The sequence below is a fragment of the Planococcus citri genome, chromosome 5 (assembly GCF_950023065.1).
Source record: "Planococcus citri chromosome 5, ihPlaCitr1.1, whole genome shotgun sequence".
Lineage (NCBI taxonomy): Eukaryota > Metazoa > Arthropoda > Insecta > Hemiptera > Pseudococcidae > Planococcus > Planococcus citri.
In genome coordinates, this window is record NC_088681.1 from 48,214,047 (window position 1) to 48,234,785 (window position 20,739).

At 34.6% G+C, this 20,739-nt stretch overlaps 6 protein-coding genes across 8 annotated transcripts; 3 read left to right on the forward strand and 3 right to left on the reverse strand.

Moving 5' to 3' along the window:
* Positions 1 to 221: 221 nt before the first annotated feature.
* LOC135848107 (uncharacterized) lies at positions 222 to 2,025 on the reverse strand. The gene is made up of 5 exons (XM_065367894.1): positions 1,847 to 2,025; positions 1,578 to 1,771; positions 1,368 to 1,499; positions 949 to 1,275; positions 222 to 881 (listed from the first exon to the last, which is right to left on the reverse strand). Exons 1-5 carry the CDS (start codon positions 1,858 to 1,860, stop codon positions 295 to 297), a joined length of 1,254 nt encoding a protein of 417 aa, XP_065223966.1. The 5' UTR covers positions 1,861 to 2,025; the 3' UTR covers positions 222 to 294.
* A 141-nt stretch (positions 2,026 to 2,166) lies between these two features.
* On the forward strand, positions 2,167 to 4,359 carry PolD2 (DNA polymerase delta subunit 2). The gene is made up of 9 exons (XM_065367893.1): positions 2,167 to 2,499; positions 2,572 to 2,693; positions 2,782 to 3,023; positions 3,098 to 3,243; positions 3,317 to 3,429; positions 3,511 to 3,603; positions 3,683 to 3,875; positions 3,956 to 4,066; positions 4,134 to 4,359. Exons 1-9 carry the CDS (start codon positions 2,316 to 2,318, stop codon positions 4,250 to 4,252), a joined length of 1,323 nt encoding a protein of 440 aa, XP_065223965.1. The 5' UTR covers positions 2,167 to 2,315; the 3' UTR covers positions 4,253 to 4,359.
* LOC135848114 (ribonuclease H2 subunit C) lies at positions 4,254 to 5,019 on the reverse strand. The gene is made up of 3 exons (XM_065367903.1): positions 4,778 to 5,019; positions 4,478 to 4,707; positions 4,254 to 4,407 (listed from the first exon to the last, which is right to left on the reverse strand). Exons 1-3 carry the CDS (start codon positions 4,908 to 4,910, stop codon positions 4,354 to 4,356), a joined length of 417 nt encoding a protein of 138 aa, XP_065223975.1. The 5' UTR covers positions 4,911 to 5,019; the 3' UTR covers positions 4,254 to 4,353.
* A 341-nt stretch (positions 5,020 to 5,360) lies between these two features.
* Positions 5,361 to 6,506, reverse strand: LOC135848109 (U8 snoRNA-decapping enzyme-like). The gene is made up of 4 exons (XM_065367897.1): positions 6,348 to 6,506; positions 6,071 to 6,275; positions 5,739 to 6,005; positions 5,361 to 5,650 (listed from the first exon to the last, which is right to left on the reverse strand). The coding sequence occupies exons 1-4, from the start codon at positions 6,353 to 6,355 to the stop codon at positions 5,477 to 5,479; spliced, it is 654 nt and encodes a 217-aa protein (XP_065223969.1). The 5' UTR covers positions 6,356 to 6,506; the 3' UTR covers positions 5,361 to 5,476.
* A 352-nt stretch (positions 6,507 to 6,858) lies between these two features.
* Positions 6,859 to 13,924, forward strand: LOC135848102 (TOM1-like protein 2). Of its 3 annotated transcripts, XM_065367883.1 has the most exons (12): positions 6,859 to 7,301; positions 7,492 to 7,661; positions 7,971 to 8,061; positions 8,159 to 8,349; positions 8,937 to 9,176; positions 9,268 to 9,392; positions 9,519 to 9,676; positions 9,747 to 9,858; positions 9,938 to 10,028; positions 11,900 to 11,914; positions 12,452 to 12,499; positions 12,578 to 13,924. In XM_065367883.1, the coding sequence occupies exons 1-12, from the start codon at positions 7,232 to 7,234 to the stop codon at positions 12,761 to 12,763; spliced, it is 1,497 nt and encodes a 498-aa protein (XP_065223955.1). In that variant the 5' UTR covers positions 6,859 to 7,231; the 3' UTR covers positions 12,764 to 13,924. The 3 variants fall into 3 exon arrangements, with proteins under 3 accessions (XP_065223955.1, XP_065223956.1, XP_065223957.1); XM_065367884.1 differs by lacking the exon at positions 11,900 to 11,914 and having other exon boundaries at positions 6,869 to 7,301; XM_065367885.1 differs by lacking the exons at positions 6,859 to 7,301; positions 7,492 to 7,661 and adding an exon at positions 7,677 to 7,854.
* A 1,808-nt stretch (positions 13,925 to 15,732) lies between these two features.
* Positions 15,733 to 20,667, forward strand: LOC135848113 (MAPK regulated corepressor interacting protein 2). The gene is made up of 6 exons (XM_065367902.1): positions 15,733 to 15,947; positions 16,122 to 16,197; positions 16,292 to 16,413; positions 19,301 to 19,345; positions 19,571 to 19,627; positions 19,806 to 20,667. The coding sequence occupies exons 1-6, from the start codon at positions 15,896 to 15,898 to the stop codon at positions 19,877 to 19,879; spliced, it is 426 nt and encodes a 141-aa protein (XP_065223974.1). The 5' UTR covers positions 15,733 to 15,895; the 3' UTR covers positions 19,880 to 20,667.
* Positions 20,668 to 20,739: the final 72 nt, after the last annotated feature.

A 20,739-nucleotide genomic window follows, 5' to 3' on the forward strand; every position in this document is an offset into this window, starting at 1 on the left:
CCTTTTAAGATCATTGGCTCGTCTGTTTGGGCTCCCCAGGGGTCCTACTCCTCTTACTTTTGAAAAATGTCGAGTAAATTGGGTTACTGCACATTCAAGAGGTTCCTTTGTTAGATTAATATGATTGAGAATTTCAGTTCTAGAATGAGCAGGTTTTGAAGAAAAGTTTTTCAAACCATCAGAACCGAAAAACACAAATAAAAATTTTTAAGAAAAAAGTGTAAAATTCGAATAAACTTTTAATAAGGAACTTACAAAACTTATTATAAAAATGGTAATTTTAGTTTAAATAAATCACATATCTCCTATTTCAATTTCCTCAATAGCGGAAATACCTATTTCTATCCAGATTTCTTCCTGAGCTGGTTCAAGAGGAATGGCACATTTTTCATGCGTTTTTATTACAGGCATCTTGTGCGGACTCGTTTCACAGTTTGAGATCTCTTTGGAATCCTCATTAGCAAAATAGACCATAATCTCGTCAAGTTTTTTTGAAACAATTTCGATATTATCTTCTGGTATATTATCGACTAACCCCAGAATTAGTTGAAGTTTTTCTTTTAATTCTTCTGGACCAGTAATTGAAGCTTCGATGAGCTGAGCTTCTGGTTCGACGATCTTATGGCGCATACAAGAGTCATCATGGGTTGAATTTATCGGTTCGTGGATCTGTTCGTATTCGTTTTCAACTGATGGTTCCGTTGTTTCGAGAGTTTCATTGCTGTTTGCTTTGGCTCTGGCATAATCAATTCCAAAATCTCGAATTGTGTTATAAACATCTTTTCTTTTAAGGTTACGCATTCGTTCACTACTGTTTGGATCAACGCTTTCCCTTGCTTCTTGTAGTATTCTTTTGACAGTTAATCCTCTACTCGCTTTTTCTGCAAGATGAAAATTTTGAGATTAATATGTACTTAAAATTGAAGAACACCTATATTTTGAACATACCAGCAATTTCAGCACGCTCGTGGTCAAACAGCCTCATCCGAATAACATCATGAGAATGTCCGACATGACAGCGAACGAAATTCACCAAGACCTTATCTGGTTCAATCTTAACAACCATTTTAGCAGGACACACCGCTCCCATTTTATTACTTCCAGGACTCTTCTTTGCTCTTTTACGTTCTGTATCTTTTACCACGTATGAGGGGTTATACGAACGATGACACACGTATTCGCGTAAAAAACAGTTTTGCTTTTTTCGTGCACCTCTTTGAGCTCTGTAGTGATTTTGTGTTTCTTTTTCAACGTTCATTTTCCAAGTTAGAAATTCTGAAACGTCAAGAATAACATTAATAAAGTCGGACAGAATCGTTTAAATGATACGACGTTGGATGAAAATTAAAATCTATCGAATCTAGTACCAGTTTCATTTTTAAATTCTAATTCCTCTTCTTCAATAGGAATATTGTGAAGTTGAGATATATGTTGATAGAGACACTGGTAACTTATGACGTAAGTATCACACAGAGGACATTTCATACGGGATTTTAGTGCTGTGAACAGAAATATCAGAGCATAAATTGATAAAGTGCTGATGATGATCTACTTGAATGCTGAATCGACAGACTTACAGGAAGTGGAACTGCTATGATTTCTTCGTATATGACGAATCAACTCTTTCTTTCGATAAGATTTAAATTCGCAAGATGCACATGCATGAGGTATTTTTTCACGAAGACGTAACCCTTTACCATGTTTGTCGCTGCTATGACGATATAAATTCGCTTTGTATTGGAATCTTCGGTCGCATTTGTCGCACAAGAACCTGAGCAAAAGTAAAATTTCATGTAACATAATCTGGTACTTTATGACAAAATATAACAGGGATAAAATAACTCACATTTTTCCTTCCATACTGAGATGGTTTATTGAACATGAGAGAGTATTAAATTGGACAATTAATTCAAATTACACGCAGGAAATTATTTTAAAATGAATTCAAAATTCAAAATTATTCATTCTGATTGATGATAAGAAATTTTAAGCCCGCGAGATCCATAAATTTTTGGGCTCAATCAAGAACACTTTTTTTTTGTCTCAGCAGAGCCCGCCAGGCGAAACTTCGCTTCTTAGTACAACTTTTCGTCAGTAGAGTGCGCTGCAATTTTTTCAAAAACCAGGCCTGACGAAAAAACGAAAAATTTGGGATGTTTGAAGCGCGCCGCGAAATTTTTCTTATCAGTGAAAGAAACTTTTTTCCGGTGAAATTGGTGAAATATTCATTGTTTTACTTCGTAAAATTCGTCTTAATTTTCTTGTGATGTGCTGAATTAGTTACTAATAAATACCGGCAACATTTCATCGCCATAATGGTCGTTGAAATGAATGAAACAAATAAAAACGTACGTATCCGAAACCCATCCAATTATGAAGATCTGTCAGGACGTTTTCGCCTGCTCATCAGAAGCTACGACAAGCAATTCGCCAGCATTTACACCGTTCGTATTATCGAAGCGAGACGCAAATTGGAAAAAATTGTTCCTAAGAAATGGGGTAATTATTCGTATTACGCTGTGCTCTTCCTAACACCGTATTCTGTTCGCTAACTTTGCGAGTAATCTGCAGGTAAACCAGCCCAGACGTTGATGTCTTTAAATAATGTCAAAGGAGAACCATGCGTCATTATTGGAACTTTATACAAGCATCAAGAATTAAAACCGAGTGTTTTACAAGAAGTCAGCAAACAGGTGAACAAATTATCTCACAAATATGATAAGTATTCTCAAATCTACATGAAGCGTATTGTTAACGTAGTGAGTTTATTTTTCATTACAGTATCAAACAGTTCCTCCGCCAGCTCGTACACATTTTGTTTCCGATAAAGACGAACTTATTCTTGAAGATGAAACTCAAAGAGTTGTTCTTCATGGTAAAATGAACGTACACGAGGTAGTCACCGGCTGTGTCGTTGCTGTCTATGGTAAACTGATGAATAACGGTGTATTCGAGGTGGAAGATTTTTGTTGGCCGGAGGTCGAACCGTGTACTAAGAATTTACCTCCTCCAGTCGAAGACAAGTGAGATCTATTCAGATTAAGTGAAATAATAATCGATCTTTCGTTGTACTAATGTTTTGATGTTTGTTTCACAGGTTCTTAATTCTAATGGGAGGTATAGAATTAGCTATCAATAGGGAGTCGTTATCTTTACAATTACTCATTGATTGGATCACCGGATGGGTTGGATTAAATGAATTGATTTTTGATCCGTCGAAAATTGTCCACGCGTTGATTGCTGGTGAGTGAATTGAGACCTTATTATGACTATTTTTGGCTCTGAAGTTACTGTATTCCGGTTGATGATTCGACAGGAAATTGTATCCGAAGTAAGGCTCAGACGAAACCGAAATATGGCGCTATTATTGATAATGCGGAAGACGTCGAGGCTGTCAAAGAACTTGATTACGTAATTTCTCAGCTTCTTGTAAGTTTGTGACCGTTGTCTCTATCTTTTCTAGACCTAGATTATTGATGAACTGATTTTAACTCTTGATTGTGTCGTTAGGGAAGCATCGATGTTGATGTAATGCCCGGTGAATTCGACCCAACTACTCATACTTTACCTCAGCAACCTTTGCACAAATGTTTATTCCCACAGGTAAACCTTTCACCATCAAATTTTGAGTATTTTCTACTTATTTGTATATGTAGTTTATTTCTCAATTGTGTGATTTTAGTCTGCTGCGTTTCCCACGTTTCATTCGGTATCAAACCCTCACGCATTTAGAGTCGAGAATCGTCTAGTTGTAGGAACCTCGGGACAGCCTGTCGAAGACATTCAACGTTACAGTTCGCTCACTGATCCGCTGGATATCTTGGAGAGGACGTTGGAATGGGGTCATTTAGCTCCTACCGCTCCCGATACTCTAGGTAATCTATCAGTTATATCATTTAAATCGAATCGAACATTTTGCATCGAGCAAGATTTAATTTTGATTCAATCGTTGCAGCTTGTTACCCATTCTCTGATCGTGATCCATTTATATTGAAAGAAAGACCCCATATTTATTTCGTTAGTAATCAAGCCAAGTTCCAAACTAAAGTAAAAGAGTACGATAATGGTAAGTATTCGATTGCTTCTAAATTAATGATAAAAAATCGAATATTTGAATTTCCTCTTTTTTTCAGGTTACAGTGTACGTTTAATTTGTGTTCCATCCTTCTTCCAAACTAATTCCTGTGTAATTGTGAATCTACGAAACCTCGAATGTCAAGAGATATCTTTCGATGTAAATAAAAGCGGTTGAATTACGATTATTTTAATTTAAATGTAATTTTTTTTTTTTACTTAAAAGATCACAAAATATAAAAACTTTTACTTAATGCTATTAAAATACAAATAATTCAATCACGACTCGACTCCATTTCCGTTCTTTAAACCAGGTTCTATTTTTGAATGTAACTGAAACAAACACAAACGTTAGAAAAATTCATCGAGGAGTTTCTCAGTTGAAAAATCTTTCAGTACTTACAGCGTCAGAAATATCAAACCAATCCAAAGCTGAGACAATCGCATCGTTACTGGTTGGTTTCTTATCTAAGTTCCAATACGCGAATTTCTTGAAACTTTGCTCGATACTGTAACATTTCGTTGAAGAATCACAGTCTTCGGGTTGTTTTTTCAGAACATAACCGCAATATCCTTCGGGTATTTTCACTTCAGAGCCATGTAATGGTCTACCTCTAAATGAGGCGAGCTTTTCTAAACGATAAATACAAAGTTTGAAATGAAAATGGTTGAAAAGTTTCCAAATCAAGACATGAAAAATTACCTCCATCTGTGCCAGCTGTTTCTTTAAAATACGATGATACCTTTGCCTTGCCATTGAAATTAATGGAACACGGGATATAATTGATATTATTGTCCTCGGTGACCGGTTCGTCGGGTTTTAAACATATTTCCATTTTTAAAAATTCAAAATCAAATAAATTTGTGCAACAAAAATGTGGAATGGATTTTTTATCACGTCTTATCAGATGTGCATTGTTTGCTTTGAAAATACCGCGAAAAATGTTGTTCCGGGGAGGAAACAGAAAAGTACTTTTCTGTCTTTTCTATTCTTCACTTCATTTCTTCGTAGGTAATTGATAATTAATATGCCCTCGCCCTCTATCAACCTGTATTTTTCGTGCTCAAATTGAAAAAAAAAAAGAAATAATTCATGGAAGATAACCCTTTATACATCTCTTTACTTTTTGAGTTGATGTGTTCTGAGATGTAAGAAAAAAATGTAAAATAGTCCCCAAAAAATCAAAAATAATTCCAATAGACCATCAAAGTACCTTATTAAACTTACTCAGTCACTCGTTTCAAAATCAAAACGTTACTTCATCACAATAGAAATCAACGAAATATACACGAATAACAATTTTAATAATACTCGCTGCATAACAATGATACAAATTACAAATTGTGGAATTACAAAATAAAACCTAAATTGGAAATGTCAAAAAGTTGAATTTTCAACGACTCAAAAAGCATGAAGAGCTCTCTCAATTTCATCTTTTTTCATAATACCGTATTTTTCAAGAGTATATAACAACTGTTGCCTGGCATTGCCGATGAACTGGTTTCGTAAAAATACTGGGAAACCTCGAACTCCATCACCCATCGTATAAAGAGGAACTCTGATATTTCCTAATACCTGAAAGATCGATAAATATTCTACTAATTAGACGAACGAATGCTATTCAGCACACTCATAAAAAAGTGAAACTGATACGAATGGATACCTCACTTCCGTGATCTTTAGCTTGAAGAGCACGTCTCTCAAGCTCCTCCATATCCTTCAAATTGATTTCCAATCCGTAAAAATGCAACAGTAATTTATTTTTGGTATTATAATGTGAAATGATGTGATCTTTAGGCTCGACTCTGTGCTTAGATAAATCTAAATTCAACTCTTCGATAAGTTCACGATTCAGAGAGGCAACGTCGTCTTCGCCCGGATCAACCAAACCGCCAGGAAATCCAATATAACCATCGAATCGCATATGCATCTGCGAAACAACCACTCATGAATACTGTTACCTAATACGTTTCGACATAACTCTAAATAACGTACTAGAATTACAGCTCGACAGCAATACACGTCGAATATCATCCGATCACTTTTCGCGTAGATTATACAATGACTAGCTTCGGCATCAATTTGATACTTTTTAGATGCGGTTTCTTTGTCGACTACGATGTAATCGTCCTCGACAGCTCTTCGGCCAAAGACTTCTGTGTCTTCTAAATGTCCCCATGTTAAATCACCGGTTTTTGAGCTGAAAAATATGATAAGGGTGAGCCAAAACATGAGTAACATGACGGATTTTCGATTAAAAAGTAGCACTTACTTATCCATTTTGAGGGGATGACCTTCGTTATGAAATTGATCTGTAATTAATGTAACGTCGGCTTTATATTTTTCATTTTATAGTGAGATTTTTAATCTTAATTTGCAGAAAGTTGTGTTATCTAAAGCCGATAACATTTTTGATTACTGATTAAAAAAACAAATGTTACATTTTTTGTAGTTCGAGGGGGTAACATTGGATTTACATTTTCGCAGCACAGACGTAAAATGAACGGTTCCGTTCTACGAAAAATTCTAGTACCGATCATTAGATTGTATTGTTTTTTGAAATATATTCTGCATTCTGGGCAAAGTATAGATAGAATTTCAACTATGTGCTTAATAATATAGCGAATAAAATAAAAAACATCATTTTATTTCAACGTAATCAATTGCGAAAAAGTAATATAAAAATTTGTATTTTATCGGTATGTCCGTTCTATTTGCATTGTTCTGTGATAAGCAAACAAACAAAACAAGAGAACAAAAAAACAATCGAATTTTCCTTCATGTTTCTCGTTTCTCTTTTAAATTCCTCGCAATTGACAATTTTCTCGGTGAAATGAGTATTCAAGAACACGTACGACTCTCAGTTACAAGAAAAAATCGCGTATAAATAAGTATTTAAAATATGTGCTTTTTATGAAAATTTCCTGTGATTTCATAACATTTCCCCTCTTTTCCCCTCTCTATGCCCTTGATCCCGCCAACGTACACGCCTATTTATCAATAGTTTGTTTATTTCTCTTCTCAAGTAAACTACTGCAAATATCGTAGAAATTTGAAACGTAACCTACGTACGTTTGTCGTAAATCGTCAGTCGTAATTTTTTATGAGCAGTGAAAAAAAGTATTAATTTATCGTTTATTCGCGATTCGAATTGAAATGGCATCGTTTTTCAATAATGTCGGATTGAACTTGAATCCGTTCGCTACCAGAGTCGGCCAGAAAATAGGTAAAGACGAATTAATCATTTTCAACAGATGTTTTCGAATGGTTGAGTCATTCAGTTGTACATTTCATTGGTTAATTCATTATGTATAAGTATTAGGAGCAACACCTTATTACGTTTCTTCTTTACAACTTGTGACGATGGCAACATTATGTCAACTTGCGTAATACTAATATATTCGTTTGTGTTACAGAAGAGGCAACAGATAGTAATCACGCTTCAGAAAACTGGGCATTGATTTTAGAAGTATGCGATTTGATTAATGCGACCGAAGATGGTCCTAAAGACGCTGTCCGAGCGATTCGTAAACGATTGCAGCAAAACGCTGCGAAAAATTATAAAACAGTGTTGTATACGTTGACAGTGAGTCATTTATCAAATTGGATTAGTTTTTATGGCTTCGCGGGAAATTCTTCACGCTGTTTAGAAAAATAAATACAAGAACGACGACCCTTATTGGCGCGTACAACTTGCCATTGTTTGGGCATTGATTTAAATTATGGAAACACGCTTAGATGCGTTTGTTCCTGTTTACTATTACGCGTTTGACGTTACGGTAAGACGACGGCGGAAAGTAAAAGTGGAACAATTCTTCGTGCTTCGATTACCATCATCTGCTTACGCTATTTTCGACATTCGTGTTGTTGTTAACACTCGTTATTATTTTTCCAGCTACTCGAAGCTTGCGTTAAAAATTGCAACAGAAAATTTCACGTGTTAGTCTGCAGTAAAGATTTCGTTCAAGAATTGGTCAAACTAATCGGTAAGCGTTTGTTTTGCTTTCGCTGGCTTTCGACTCGTCCTACTGTGACCGATGATTAAACAGCGTGAATCGTTAATGTTAATTGCGAATATTTCAGGACCGAAAAACGATCCCCCTATGATAGTACAAGAAAAAGTACTCAGTTTAATTCAAAGTTGGGCCGATGCGTTCTACAATCAACCAGATATGTCACCGGTGGTGCAGATTTACAGAGATTTAAAAACCAAAGGAATCGAGTTCCCGATGACCGATTTGGATGCCATGGCGCCAATTCATACGCCTCAGAAAGTAAGCTACTTGACGACTTGACGGGGTTATTGGTGTATTTAGAATGCGTGACGTAAGAATGAGAATCGTGTTTTGCGTTTCGTCTTCGTATAAAAAGACTAATCGTTATCTATCAACGAACCATTATTCGCGGTACCGCTTGAAAGCGTAGATTAGATTGGGAATTTGAACGACGAGCATCGCGATAGTTTATTTTCGAGATGATGCAGTGTTTCCTAAAGGTTTGGAAGCGATGTTTTTCCATATTTGTTTGGGTTTTGTGATCGATATTGTTCCAGTGACGAAAAAAGTAATTGGCAAATTAATTATTTCGAGCCGAAAATGAATATTTTGAGGAGTGAATTCGGTTCAGTGATTGAATCTTCTTCACAATCAGTGTTAAAATGCCATGTCGAAGTTATTCTTGATTTTTTCAAAAATATGTTGCCCCCTCCCCCTTTCAAAAAAATTGTGAATTGAAAAGAAATCTTGTAAAATAGATAGGTACCGATCTGAGTTTTTATTTTGTTGATTTAATTACAAAAATCGATAAATATTTGATACCATAACTTATTAATATATTTTTTTTTCGTTTTCAACCCTTACAGTCTGTTCAGTCAGTGCAGCCAATAACGAAACATTCCGCACCCGCTTCATCACCAACACGAGTTCATCCTCCTCAACCCTCATTTACAAATCTGGAAGGAGCACTGCGTCTGAGTCCCGAGCAACTGGCCAAATTACGCAGCGAACTGGACATCGTTCAAGAGAATATGACTATATTGAACGAAATGCTCACAGAGCTGACACCGGGCCAGGAGCATCCATCAGATTTGGAATTATTGGTCGTAAGTTCTCATGCTTTGTTCTCGACACGTTAAACCATTCGATCAATGATCCACGTATGTTTATTCGTTCGTTGACTTTTTTCTCCCGCAGCAACTCCATAATACTTGTAAAGCGATGCAAGAGAGATTAGTAGAATTAATCAGTCAACTCGCTCAAGACGAAGTTACCGCCGAATTGTTACGTATTAATGATTTACTGAATAATTTATTCCTGAGGCAAGTACCCGGGTCGGATGTCGTTTCGCTTCCGACGCGTATTACGTTTACGTAATAAGGTCGACGCCCTTTTCGGTATAAAAATACATCCCTTATGACGCTCGCTATTCGGTGTTTTCGTTACAGGTACAGTAGATACGAGAAAAATCGATCGGCTACGTTAACGCCACTATCCAGCGGTCCTGATATCGGCAAAGAAACCGCTTCGTTGATCGACCTAGGCGACGACGGAGATCGTAGGAAAGACGACGTCGTTGATCTGATCAGCGATATCAGAGAATTAAGTACGTAATATTTTCTTCCTGCCGATTGCAATCGTGAAATGTGTATTAATCTAATCGACGATGTTGTCAGATGTGAAAAATGACGGCTCACCTTCGAAATTCAGTGGCCAGAAGAGAAACGATAATGATTTCGATATGTTCGCTCAGTCTCGAAACGTAACCTACGAATCGTCTAAAAAAGGGTAAGTAGGTGAAGGTGAACGAACCCTTTTTTTTGCCGCGCGAATTTTATCGACTAAATGGATCCTGTTCCTGTTGCAGTGGCAGCTCTTACGAAGATAATTTGAAACCGAATCAACTACCCGGAAGTTTAGCATCCGCAACGCAGAATCGTTCACAGCCTCCTTCTTTGGTAAGTTTTTCGAGTATTTTTATACGAATGGATTTTATCGCTCAAACTGGACATTACTTTTTATTTCTGGTAATAACGAATTTATTTCCTTGTGGACTTTTCTGTCTTTGTGATTCGTCTCGCTTTGGGATTTTTAATTTTATTTATCGAGAGTTACGATGCTTTGAATTGCTTTTTACGTGTTTCAAGTTCATATCAGGTTATGAGAAGATGTGTGAAATTAGGCATTAGCGAGGGAGAACTGAGAGTATATCGATTTGTGGTCGTCAATCGGAACTTACGATGTGTATAATTGGTTAATCAAGGAAATGATTGCGATGATTGAAGTGAGAAAATGAATATCGATGCCAATTCATTGGCGAGTCATTGATAACAGTAGTTCGTGATAGTTTCAGGAAAAATCATTCAAGAATCATTGACTGGCCATTCATGAAACATTATCGAGAATATCGAGATACTAACTAGTTTTTCAATTACTCATTACGTTATCAGGAAACTCATGATGAATCATTCAGTCTAAAAGATCATGTTGTCGAAGAAGGTAATCAGGATAAATCCAATGTTTTATTGAGAAAGAATCAAGACCCATTTCAACAATAGAAAAATGTGATAGGGCAGCTGCAACTTTGAGAATAGTTTTTTCTAGTCACAAGTTTTGTTTAATGTAGTTGGGGAGGGGGGGGGGGGTAATTTCGAGTCTGCGCGTCCGAAAGGGTGTTTTTGAGGCCAAAATTTTCAAAAAATTGTTGAAGAGGGTTGAAAAATCTGTTGGAGTTTTCGAAATTCTTTTTTTTTTCAGTCACAAGCCAAGTTTTCTGTAGTTTAGTGAATTATTTCAAGTCTGCACACCCAAAACAGTATTTTTTGGGCCAAAATTTTCGAAAAATTGACCAGAAATGACCGGAAAATGTGTTTGAGCTGCGTCAACTGTGGGAATCGTCTCTTCTAGTCATAAGTTTTGTTTAATGGAGATTAAGTGTGATTTCAAGTCTGCAAATCCAAAAAAGTATTTTTTGGGCCCAAAATTTTCAAAAAATTTCCCTGAAAAGGTCAAAAAATGAGATTTTGGGAATAGTTTACTCTAATTACAAGTCAACTTTCTTGCAGTTTGTGAGCAAATTCGAGTAAACGCATCCAAAAGGGTATTTTTGGGGCCAAAATTTTCGAAAAAATTCGATTAGGCAGCTACAACTTTTGGAATCATATTTTTCAGTCATAAAAAGATGTTGAACATGAATATGATCTCATTTTGTGGATCTGACCACTTCCACGCCTCTTGGGTCCCTTTTATTGGGGCCAAATCCCGAAAATATGGGTAAAGTCACGTGATATGGAGTCGATCGTTTTGAAGGTACTGATCACAAATATGATTTAATTTTTTGAGTTGGCTCCTACCAGCCCTGTGAGTTCTCATTTGAGGATTGATTATCCTCGATTCGTTGAAAAACAAAATCAGTCAGAGGAACTGAAAACCCAAAGAAGTGAAGTAAATCAGTTCTCAATCCATTGAGAAAGAATATTTTGTAGATCAGCAGAGCTCAAAACTCAAAAGCAAAGAACAAAATGAAAACCAAAATACTCAAGTTGGAAACTAGATTTACGCAGATAGAATCATTTTACTGCTTAAGATTTGTTTTTTCAAACCATTCACCATTTTCTACAATCTGCTAAAGTGTATTTTAAATTATGGATTCCATTATTGAACAAGATATTAATTTTTTCAAGTCAACCGTTGAAATTTTTTCACTTACTGACCGTAAACCAAAAATTTAATTTAAAAGAGAATTCTCCACACGTTCTAATGCAATTTTATATTTCTGTTTTTTTCCTCTATCGATTTGTTATGTATTCGAAATTCAACATGTTCTCAGGATCCTATTATCGGGGTAAGAATTTTCGAATTGAAAATTGCCATTTACGCCTAATATAATCGTTGATTGAAATTACAAATAAATTTGGCATTAACTTTATCAATTGCACGTGTAATCGTATATTTAATGAAAAGCTTGTGTTTTGATCTGTTTAATTTTAATTTTTGGTTGTTGATTTTTTTTTTTTAAATTAAAAAAGACAAACATTACCATGATATAATGCGAACTGAACTCGTTCAATTTTACTTTTATTAGTAGCTTCGAATGATTCTGCTAACTCATCTTAATGTCTAATCATCATAATAAATTATTTGATAGTTACTCATCTTTGTTGATCGACACTATAAAATGCTTGTGTACTTGTACTCGTATTTCTCTCATAACATTATTCATGTTACCTCACCATCACATCGTGTCTTGCACCATCTCATATCATCATATCTCATACCTAAGTTTTTCATGGCTTCTTAATTCATATTTTCGACAATACTCACCCGTGTAGAGTCTGCTGCTTTTTGTGAAAAGCTCACGTTTGACGTTTATTTCTTACAGATGCACAGAGAAAGTGATTTCGACGAAATGGCCGCTTGGCTCGAAGAGGTAAGCGTCTTCTTATAAACGATCTTAATTTTACCCAAATTCGACGTTTGCGTATTTAATTTTCATTCGTATTCGTAGCAATCCGGCGGCGTCCCTGCAGAAACAGACTCGTTGACTAGCAGCGAATTCGATAGATTTTTAGCCGAACGTGCCGCAGCTGCTGAGAATCTGCCGAGTCAATCAACAGCCTCAGCATCTCCTGCCAGAAGTACAACTAGTCAGCGAACCAACAAACAACCTAGTAAAGATATGTATGCTTTATGAAGTTAATTCTTGCCCACTCTTTTTATCGGTTACATATTGTAAAGCTTCGTATTTTCCCCTGACCCTGACCCCCCGACCTTTGTTGTAAGTTTTGATGAAGTCGGTTGTTGGCATTTTCAAAGGGCTGTGCGTTATTTATGCGAGGTCTCAGTGTTGTAAAAAGTCGACGAAAAAATAGTTACCAAAATGAAACATGGTGCAGAATAAGGTAACGTTCGCTAGTTTTACCTTGCGGGTGATAAAAAAAAATCAGGTGAATGTTTGTATGAAAAGTTTACGAACATAGGGTTGTAATTCGATTGAAACTCGAACTCCTGAAACATTATTATGGTGGTTGGAACTGAACATTGATTAGGGTTTTAGTTTCATGTTGAATGAGCTATCCGATCTGAATTATTTCGTTCTTTAAAATGTACAAGTTTGTAACTTGACGTAATTTCATCAATTTTTAATGACGTTTCTTTTTTAGAAAAAATTATTTTAAAAACAAGCGTAATATGCTTTTGTTTATTCGATACAAGCTGCGCTTTGTTTAAAAGTTTTATAAATTATGAAGTTTTTTTTTCCTGAAAATATACGTATACCTTTTCTCACTATCTAGTCTATTTGTGTATCGTATCAATATTCAAAATACTGCGCCTTATTGCAAAACATTCCATTCGTTTATTTGAGAAACAACCGACTTCAGTCTGTATTGCGTCGTTTAAAAGTTCTCGATACATCAGGTTTCGAGATAGACCCCCCCATCTTTCATCAGTTTGTTAAACTTTTTAATTTTTATTACACATTCTTTTACGAGATTTTTTTCTACGTCTCGCGTATATATGTTATTGATTATTATTTTAATGATAGGGATACGAGTATCTATACCAAAATCAAATTTTTGTATAGAAACATTCATTACTATTACGGATTTTGAATGATTATTCTGAATTTGATTTCGTTTTCAATTTTTACCTTACGTGTGTTGCGGATTCTAAAGCTTTACATAATGGTCGCATTTTTCTAATGGTTGTATTTATGTATAGGAAGAAAGAATTTGTATTGTGTAACTTGGTATGCTTAATTGGAACTAAACATTAATTCTTGGATTTAATTCGTAATTCATTGTATATTTGTTTTTTTCTTTTTTGTTTATTAAAAATATTCGTGTTGACTGTATTTTGTGTTTTAACTTTTATTTCAAAGTGAGCGAAATTCGTTCTAATTTCTGTATGAGAATCAGGTCAGGTATTCTATTTCTAAATTTTGAATTAGAATTTCGAATATTGCATCGTGAAAATGTGAAATTTTAAATTTTAATGGAAGTCAACTGATTAAACTGAAACTGAGCTGATGATGATGAAGATTGAAGATTGAAGACGTGAGATATCTCACGTCTTTTTCAATAATCAATTCATTTATTCGAAGCAATTAAAAAATAATTCAAACAAACAAAAATGAATTATCAGAATTTTTTTTAAGTTCTTGAAAATTCTGGAAGCATGCAAACGAATGAACCTGCTCAAACCTGTTCCAAAATTTGAAAAATCTCCGAAAATCTCCAATGTTTACATTTTTTTCTCCAAAATTTTGCGAAATCACAAAATTACCTTGTAATTACGGTAAAATTACCAATTTATTCGATTCGAATGCGCTTCATCCAGTTAAAGTTCTAGATTAGGGAAGTATACGCATACGCCATTTTGGTTCGACACAACGGATGTAAACAACATTAGAACGTATGTACGCATACAATCTTACGTGTAAAAAATGCAATTTTTTCGATTGTTCGCGGGTTCGGGTGAATTTGTAAGTAGTTTCCAGCTAAAGACAATGAAATTTCCTATCGATTGATGTTAAATTTTTGTTATTTCGCGCAAAATTGACGATTTTCTGAATACTTATATTATCCGATTTTTTCATACTATATGTGTCAACTTTAAACTAAAAATACTCGAAATCTTCAGTGAACACACAGGTATTTTAATATAGCAAAATGTTCGTAATTTCTTCGTCTTTAAAATGAGTGTTTATCGAAAGCTCTACATGCAACCGTTCAAAAGTTGTAGAAGTTTAAAGTTGCGAAAACAATGCAAAAACCAACCGCGGATGGTAAGTATTGAACTTTGAACTAGAATTACTCAAAATTTTCAACGAACACATAGGTATATTAATACAGCAAAACGTTCGTTATTTTATCCTTTTTAAAATGGGTCTTTACCGAAAGCTCTACCTTCTACCGTTCAAAAATTCTTGAAGATCAAAGTTGCGGAAAATGTTCTACAATCAACACTAAGTGACTGATAACAGTGATAACACAATTTGAACACTTTCCGCAACTTTGATCTTCAAGAATTTTTGAACGGTAGAAGGTAGAGCTTTCGGTAAAGACCCATTTTAAAAAGGATAAAATAACGAACGTTTTGCTGTATTAATATACCTATGTGTTCGTTGAAAATTTTGAGTAATTCTAGTTCAAAGTTCAATACTTACCATCCGCGGTTGGTTTTTGCATTGTTTTCGCAACTTTAAACTTCTACAACTTTTGAACGGTTGCATGTAGAGCTTTCGATAAACACTCATTTTAAAGACGAAGAAATTACGAACATTTTGCTATATTAAAATACCTGTGTGTTCACTGAAGATTTCGAGTATTTTTAGTTTAAAGTTGACACATATAGTATGAAAAAATCGGATAATATAAGTATTCAGAAAATCGTCAATTTTGCGCGAAATAACAAAAATTTAACATCAATCGATAGGAAATTTCATTGTCTTTAGCTGGAAACTACTTACAAATTCACCCGAACCCGCGAACAATCGAAAAAATTGCATTTTTTACACGTAAGATTGTATGCGTACATACGTTCTAATGTTGTTTACATCCGTTGTGTCGAACCAAAATGGCGTATGCGTATACTTCCCTAATCTAGAACTTTACATCCAGTTACTTCTGCAAATCGTTGTTTATTTTCTTGGCACTTTCGTGATAAACCCGTTCGGTCCATTCTTGCACTTGGTGGTTTTTCTCTGCAGTGTTTCGAGAGTTCTTAGCGGTGAAAGTAAATTTTCCTATCATTTTTCCGGTATATTTGATAAACCTGTAGCATTTTATTGAAATTTTTCGAACAGTCGTGTAAAATTTACAAAATGTATACCGTATCGAAAGGCCCCAGCAAATTCGTAGCCAAAGCGAGAATGGGTAAGGATTTTGTATTACTTCAAACACATTTATTTTGACCTTTGCTGAAATATTGCATCATAATTTTTAAACCATCGTTTTCATTCCTTTTACTTAAATTTTCGTTATATTTTTCGTGTTCTATTCACGTTCTACGTATTCTAAATCGATTAATAAATATTTTCGTGTGTTTAGGAATTCCTTCTCATACAGAAAATAGTTCGTGGGAGATTAAAAAATCATTGCTAGTGTATAACGATGATTTCAGCAAGTGAGTGTTACTTTGAAGTAAGATTTTAAATCGATGTACTTGTTTAAAAGTATGATTTGATTATTCGAATGTTTTCTCTGTTTGCTTTCTGTAGTGTCGTATCAGATTCAAATAAACCAGTATTCGTGCAACTAAATAATAAAAAATTGAATAGCCTAAGATCACACGAGACGATAACACCGGAACATGAGGAAATCGTCAAGTTTGTCTCCGAAAGTGAGTATTATAAATGATTATTCAATTAGTAGGTACGTCATTGTGTTCGTTGCGAAAACGAAGGAAAAAAAGAAACGTCAGTAATACTATCGGTGAGATTACTTCGCGAAAATATTCCATTAGCTACAAAGAACCAATATTGCTTGAAAAATATTGTGTATTCGAAATACATATTGAATGATAATTCGCACATGTTACTTACGAAGCTACGCTATCAATGCGGATGTGCAAGAATGAAATATGATTAATTACGAATAACGACCTTTGATTTTACTCACCGTTATAAGTTGTGCGTTTACCTTTTTATTTAAAATTATTTGATCTAAATTTTCGCTCGATGCAAAATACGTAATTATTTTTTTACTTTTTTTTTTTTGATCAATTATAATATTATTGGGTTATTCTTATATTAATAAAATGAGATATAGATTGATAAATTGATATTATAATGATCGAATAACAGGAAGAAATTAATTACGTTCTCGTCGTATCGAATAACGAGCTTCTTTGTGGGGAAATTTGTCTTACCTACTTAAGGGTATTCAATGCAATAGATGCATTTAGCGTTGTCTTTCGCTTTACAATGAATCAATTTATTTAAACGATTTATTAATTTGTTGATAAACGAGGTTTATAAGGCAGTCGGTGTTGGTTGAATTGAAAATTTAATCCAATTGTACGTTACGCTTCGTTTCACGATGAATAAGAACAAGGTTTGCATAAGAAACTGATAATGAGAAATTTACTCATTCAATGCGAATGGGTAAGGCTGATTTTCATTATCAATTGAGTTGACTTTGATAATAACTCGTTCAAATAATCGTTTTAATTTATAAAATTTTAAAATTAATGTACCAATTAAGGCCCGTAACACACTACTGCGATGCGATGCGATGCAACATTTTCAAACGTCCCATCGCAATGTTAGTTGCATTGAAGTATATGGCGGACAACACACTATGAGATGCGATGCGATGGGACGTTTTTCAGAAGGCTAAATCCTTGCAACGCGTAGCAAGGTTTGTAGTTGATGTACAAAAGTCTGAGACGTCGCATGCGATGCTTTCCTGTGATTGGTTGATTTTACCTCCACGAATTGTGATAATCTGATAAGAGAGATGCACTTGTAATTTTAGCAGTACATGAACGAAAAAATTATTATTGTGATTTATTTTCTATTCTTTTTTGAAAAGATTTCTTCATCACATAAGTATTATTGAAAAATAATAGCAACACTTGAGAATATTAAGCACACAGACGAATGATTGAAGTGCAAGTGAGTTGGCCAAGATCACAAAATTTGACTTCCAAATTACTTCCTACAATGGAAATACAGTTCTCACTATTATTCTTTAGTGACAAACCACAAATTTATGATTCTTCTACGTTATTTACAAGATCAAAATTGTTAATCTAATTCTGGTGATGGGTACATGATAACGTTGAAAACATGCACACCACGGAGATATATTATGTAGTGTGTTGTCTTATGTTGAAATGCGATGCGATGCTACGTTTTTGAAAGCATCGCATCGCATTGCATCGCAGTAGTGTGTTACAGGCCTAAGAATGGGTTTGCAGCAACGGAACTGCAATAATTCATCTTAGTCTCACTCGTTTTCCTCCAAAAAATGACGTAGTCATTTATCTTTCTTCTTCCACGTTTTTTAAAAAATTTTTGCACGTGCATCGCGATGAGAGCTTGGTACCTGAGAATTGAGGATGATGAAATATGGAGACATTCAACGTGGTGTTCGTAGGCTTGGCGACGACTTTTTTTTTTTAAAAACTCGATGTTTTCTATTCCTATTTTTTTCGTCTGCTGGAATTCATGGAGATGGATGAAAATGAATTTGAAAAATATTCGTTCAAAAATTATTGTAAAAAATACTTATCTGAAATTTTCGAATTAATTTTTGAAATACCCACTTCGGATAGGTATTAAATTTTAATCTAAAATGGAGTAATTTTTAGGCATTTTTTTTATTTTATTTTTTTTATACGGTTGAAATTTCCAGATTTTTTATCAGAAAAATAAAACTACAACTTTTTGAAAAAAAATCACGTTTTTTTAAAAAAAAGTTTTAGAAACAGTTTTCATTTTTCGTACGAATTGTTTGGATTTTTCTGAATTACTCGACGATTATCTCCAAATCTGTGTAGGTATCGATTGAAATCAACTAGGTATCTGTTTGCATTTAGAAAATGAGTTCAAAAACGTTTTAATTATGAGATTCCTGATTATTTTCAAATAATTCATTTCTCCAATTACGATAAGAGAAATCATCTAATCACTCATCAGATGGTTAGATGCTTTTCAATAATAACTGATAATTTACTCTCGTGGTCCTACCTTGATTCTAAATGAATAGCTTATCTCCCTGTGAACTGAATGAATGAAAAATGAATACCATTAATATTATTAATGGATATGGGAGGGTGATGTTTGAATTGAATGGGCTATGCTGGGTCTAATCTTTAGTAAAGATTATTGTCATTGCAGTGGTTTTTTCCCATTGTCCAGCTTTGTATTTCTAATAATTAGTTAGGTGATACCTCTCTAGTGACTGAGACTTTGTTATCTGTTTAAAATAATTAACGACTGACGAGTTATTTTACGACTTATTCGAACGGTTTAGACATTCCGACACGTTTCGTTGTGTAGCATTTGAAGCGTTTCATTTTACTCGCTGTAGAAAGGTGCGTTTTTGAAACCTTTCCAATATTTCTTTAACACGTAGGTAGGTATTTCGCAGTATTTTACTCGAATAACCGCAATCGCTTTAAAAATTTTTTTAAGACGTACCGACAGTTATTTCTAATTACCTTTATTATTATAATAAACCAGTTTATATATTCAAATTACATATTGTTTTTTTTTTCGCAGACTGGAGTTCAGTAACGTGTAAATCAAAGGAAGGCTCATCCATGAGTTAGTACCGATTTTTATTAGTTATTAACGATCCCCGCTCTCTCGCCCCAGTCCAGATGTTATCGTCATAACGACATTTATTAATGACGCGTAACACTGGCGTATATTTTAAAATAATTAACGCTCGACTCTTTTGGTTTAATTAAAAACCCCTCGACTGAACGAGTCAGCGAGTTAGTCAGTGAAATAGTTGCTCGTATTTATTTTTTTCTTTCGATGTTACAGAAAATGGTACCTCGACCGTATATTATCAAGCTAATGAACCGAATAGCCAGTTAAAAGGTAATAACAGCAGACGTACGTTTATTAATACCTGTTAATTGCCACTTCCGTGTTAAAAATTCATTGTGTCTAGACGTACACACGTTCGAATTGGAATATCTTAGGCATTTGACAACGTTGGTAAATGAGTTATTTATATTCATTAGAGTAATGATCGGTATGCGTTTTCCATTTCCAGATTTCGTACCATTCGATCTAGATTCGTGGTGGGGTAAGCGGTTATTTAATACGATTACGAAATCAGTGCCATGATGTTCGAGCAAAATGGGAAGTACTTAGCATGTTAGAATGCAGCAAATTTGTAAAAGCCAATGTTCTTTTGTGAAGTCGTTCGTACATCACTTTTGACGACATGTATCCGGATTTAGTGTATACATCGAAACCCAGCAGCCGTTAATGCAGTTTCAATAATCACGCGAAGCTTCCAATTTCTTCAACTCATCGAGCTCCGTTGTATAGAGTTGTGTTATTTTTTCTTTCGATTTTACTCCTCCGTTTGTTATTAAGGTTTCTTGTCCTTTTTTTCTCTCTCTTGCTCGTTTCTCTGTCTCTTTGTAAGATTGCTAGCACAACAGTACTTATAATTTCTCTCTTCTTTCTGTTGTTTATGCTGTATCGAACGTAGATAGTAACTCGGTAGTCATTGTTGCTTATTTATTTAGTTAGTTTTATTATCTTCCTTTTTCTTTCGAACATCATTGTTCGTAAAGGTATTTTTTTTGTTCTCTCAAGACTGAATATATAAACTCGTTAATAAAGGTTAATTTTTGATCGCAGCGCGACGACGACGACGATTATATATATCGAAATGAACGATGTGTACGTTCGCCTACTATGTTTTGATTAAATCTGTGATCTTGATTTATTATGTTAATCGAAACATAATACACGATTATTATTGTCGAATTATAATACATTGTGTTTTTTGAAACGTAGGTACACGTGCTCTGACAATATACGAGTATATCGTTTCTCAAAGTTGGATCGTGTGTGTGGTGTTTTTTCCTTATTTTGTTCTGTAATAAAAACTTCTTATTGGAGTTCGGTTTCGGTGTTTTATTGGGATTACGGTGCATGTTTATTATGTATTTGCATGGTGTTGGGATAAAACT

Coding starts and splice junctions, on each gene's coding strand:
- LOC135848107 (XM_065367894.1), bottom strand. Junction 1,500..1,577: donor TCATAGCAGTTCCACTTCCT/GTAAGTCTGTCG, acceptor TTCTGTTCACAG/CACTAAAATCCCGTATGAAA. Junction 1,276..1,367: donor AGAATTTAAAAATGAAACTG/GTACTAGATTCG, acceptor TTGACGTTTCAG/AATTTCTAACTTGGAAAATG.
- PolD2 (XM_065367893.1), top strand. CDS start 2,316: ATGGTCGTTGAAATGAATGAAACAAATAAAAACGTACGTATCCGAAAC. Junction 3,244..3,316: donor TGTCCACGCGTTGATTGCTG/GTGAGTGAATTG, acceptor ATGATTCGACAG/GAAATTGTATCCGAAGTAAG. Junction 3,430..3,510: donor ACGTAATTTCTCAGCTTCTT/GTAAGTTTGTGA, acceptor TTGTGTCGTTAG/GGAAGCATCGATGTTGATGT.
- LOC135848114 (XM_065367903.1), bottom strand. CDS start 4,910: ATGGAAATATGTTTAAAACCCGACGAACCGGTCACCGAGGACAATAAT. Junction 4,708..4,777: donor AACAGCTGGCACAGATGGAG/GTAATTTTTCAT, acceptor TTTATCGTTTAG/AAAAGCTCGCCTCATTTAGA. Junction 4,408..4,477: donor GGTTTGATATTTCTGACGCT/GTAAGTACTGAA, acceptor TGTTTGTTTCAG/TTACATTCAAAAATAGAACC.
- LOC135848109 (XM_065367897.1), bottom strand. Junction 6,006..6,070: donor GCTGTCGAGCTGTAATTCTA/GTACGTTATTTA, acceptor GTTGTTTCGCAG/ATGCATATGCGATTCGATGG. Junction 5,651..5,738: donor CTAAAGATCACGGAAGTGAG/GTATCCATTCGT, acceptor TCGATCTTTCAG/GTATTAGGAAATATCAGAGT.
- LOC135848102 (XM_065367883.1), top strand. CDS start 7,232: ATGGCATCGTTTTTCAATAATGTCGGATTGAACTTGAATCCGTTCGCT. Junction 8,350..8,936: donor CAATTCATACGCCTCAGAAA/GTAAGCTACTTG, acceptor CAACCCTTACAG/TCTGTTCAGTCAGTGCAGCC. Junction 9,393..9,518: donor CTGAATAATTTATTCCTGAG/GCAAGTACCCGG, acceptor TTTTCGTTACAG/GTACAGTAGATACGAGAAAA.
- LOC135848113 (XM_065367902.1), top strand. CDS start 15,896: ATGTATACCGTATCGAAAGGCCCCAGCAAATTCGTAGCCAAAGCGAGA. Junction 16,414..19,300: donor CGTCAAGTTTGTCTCCGAAA/GTGAGTATTATA, acceptor TTTTTTTCGCAG/ACTGGAGTTCAGTAACGTGT. Junction 19,346..19,570: donor AAAGGAAGGCTCATCCATGA/GTTAGTACCGAT, acceptor TCGATGTTACAG/AAAATGGTACCTCGACCGTA.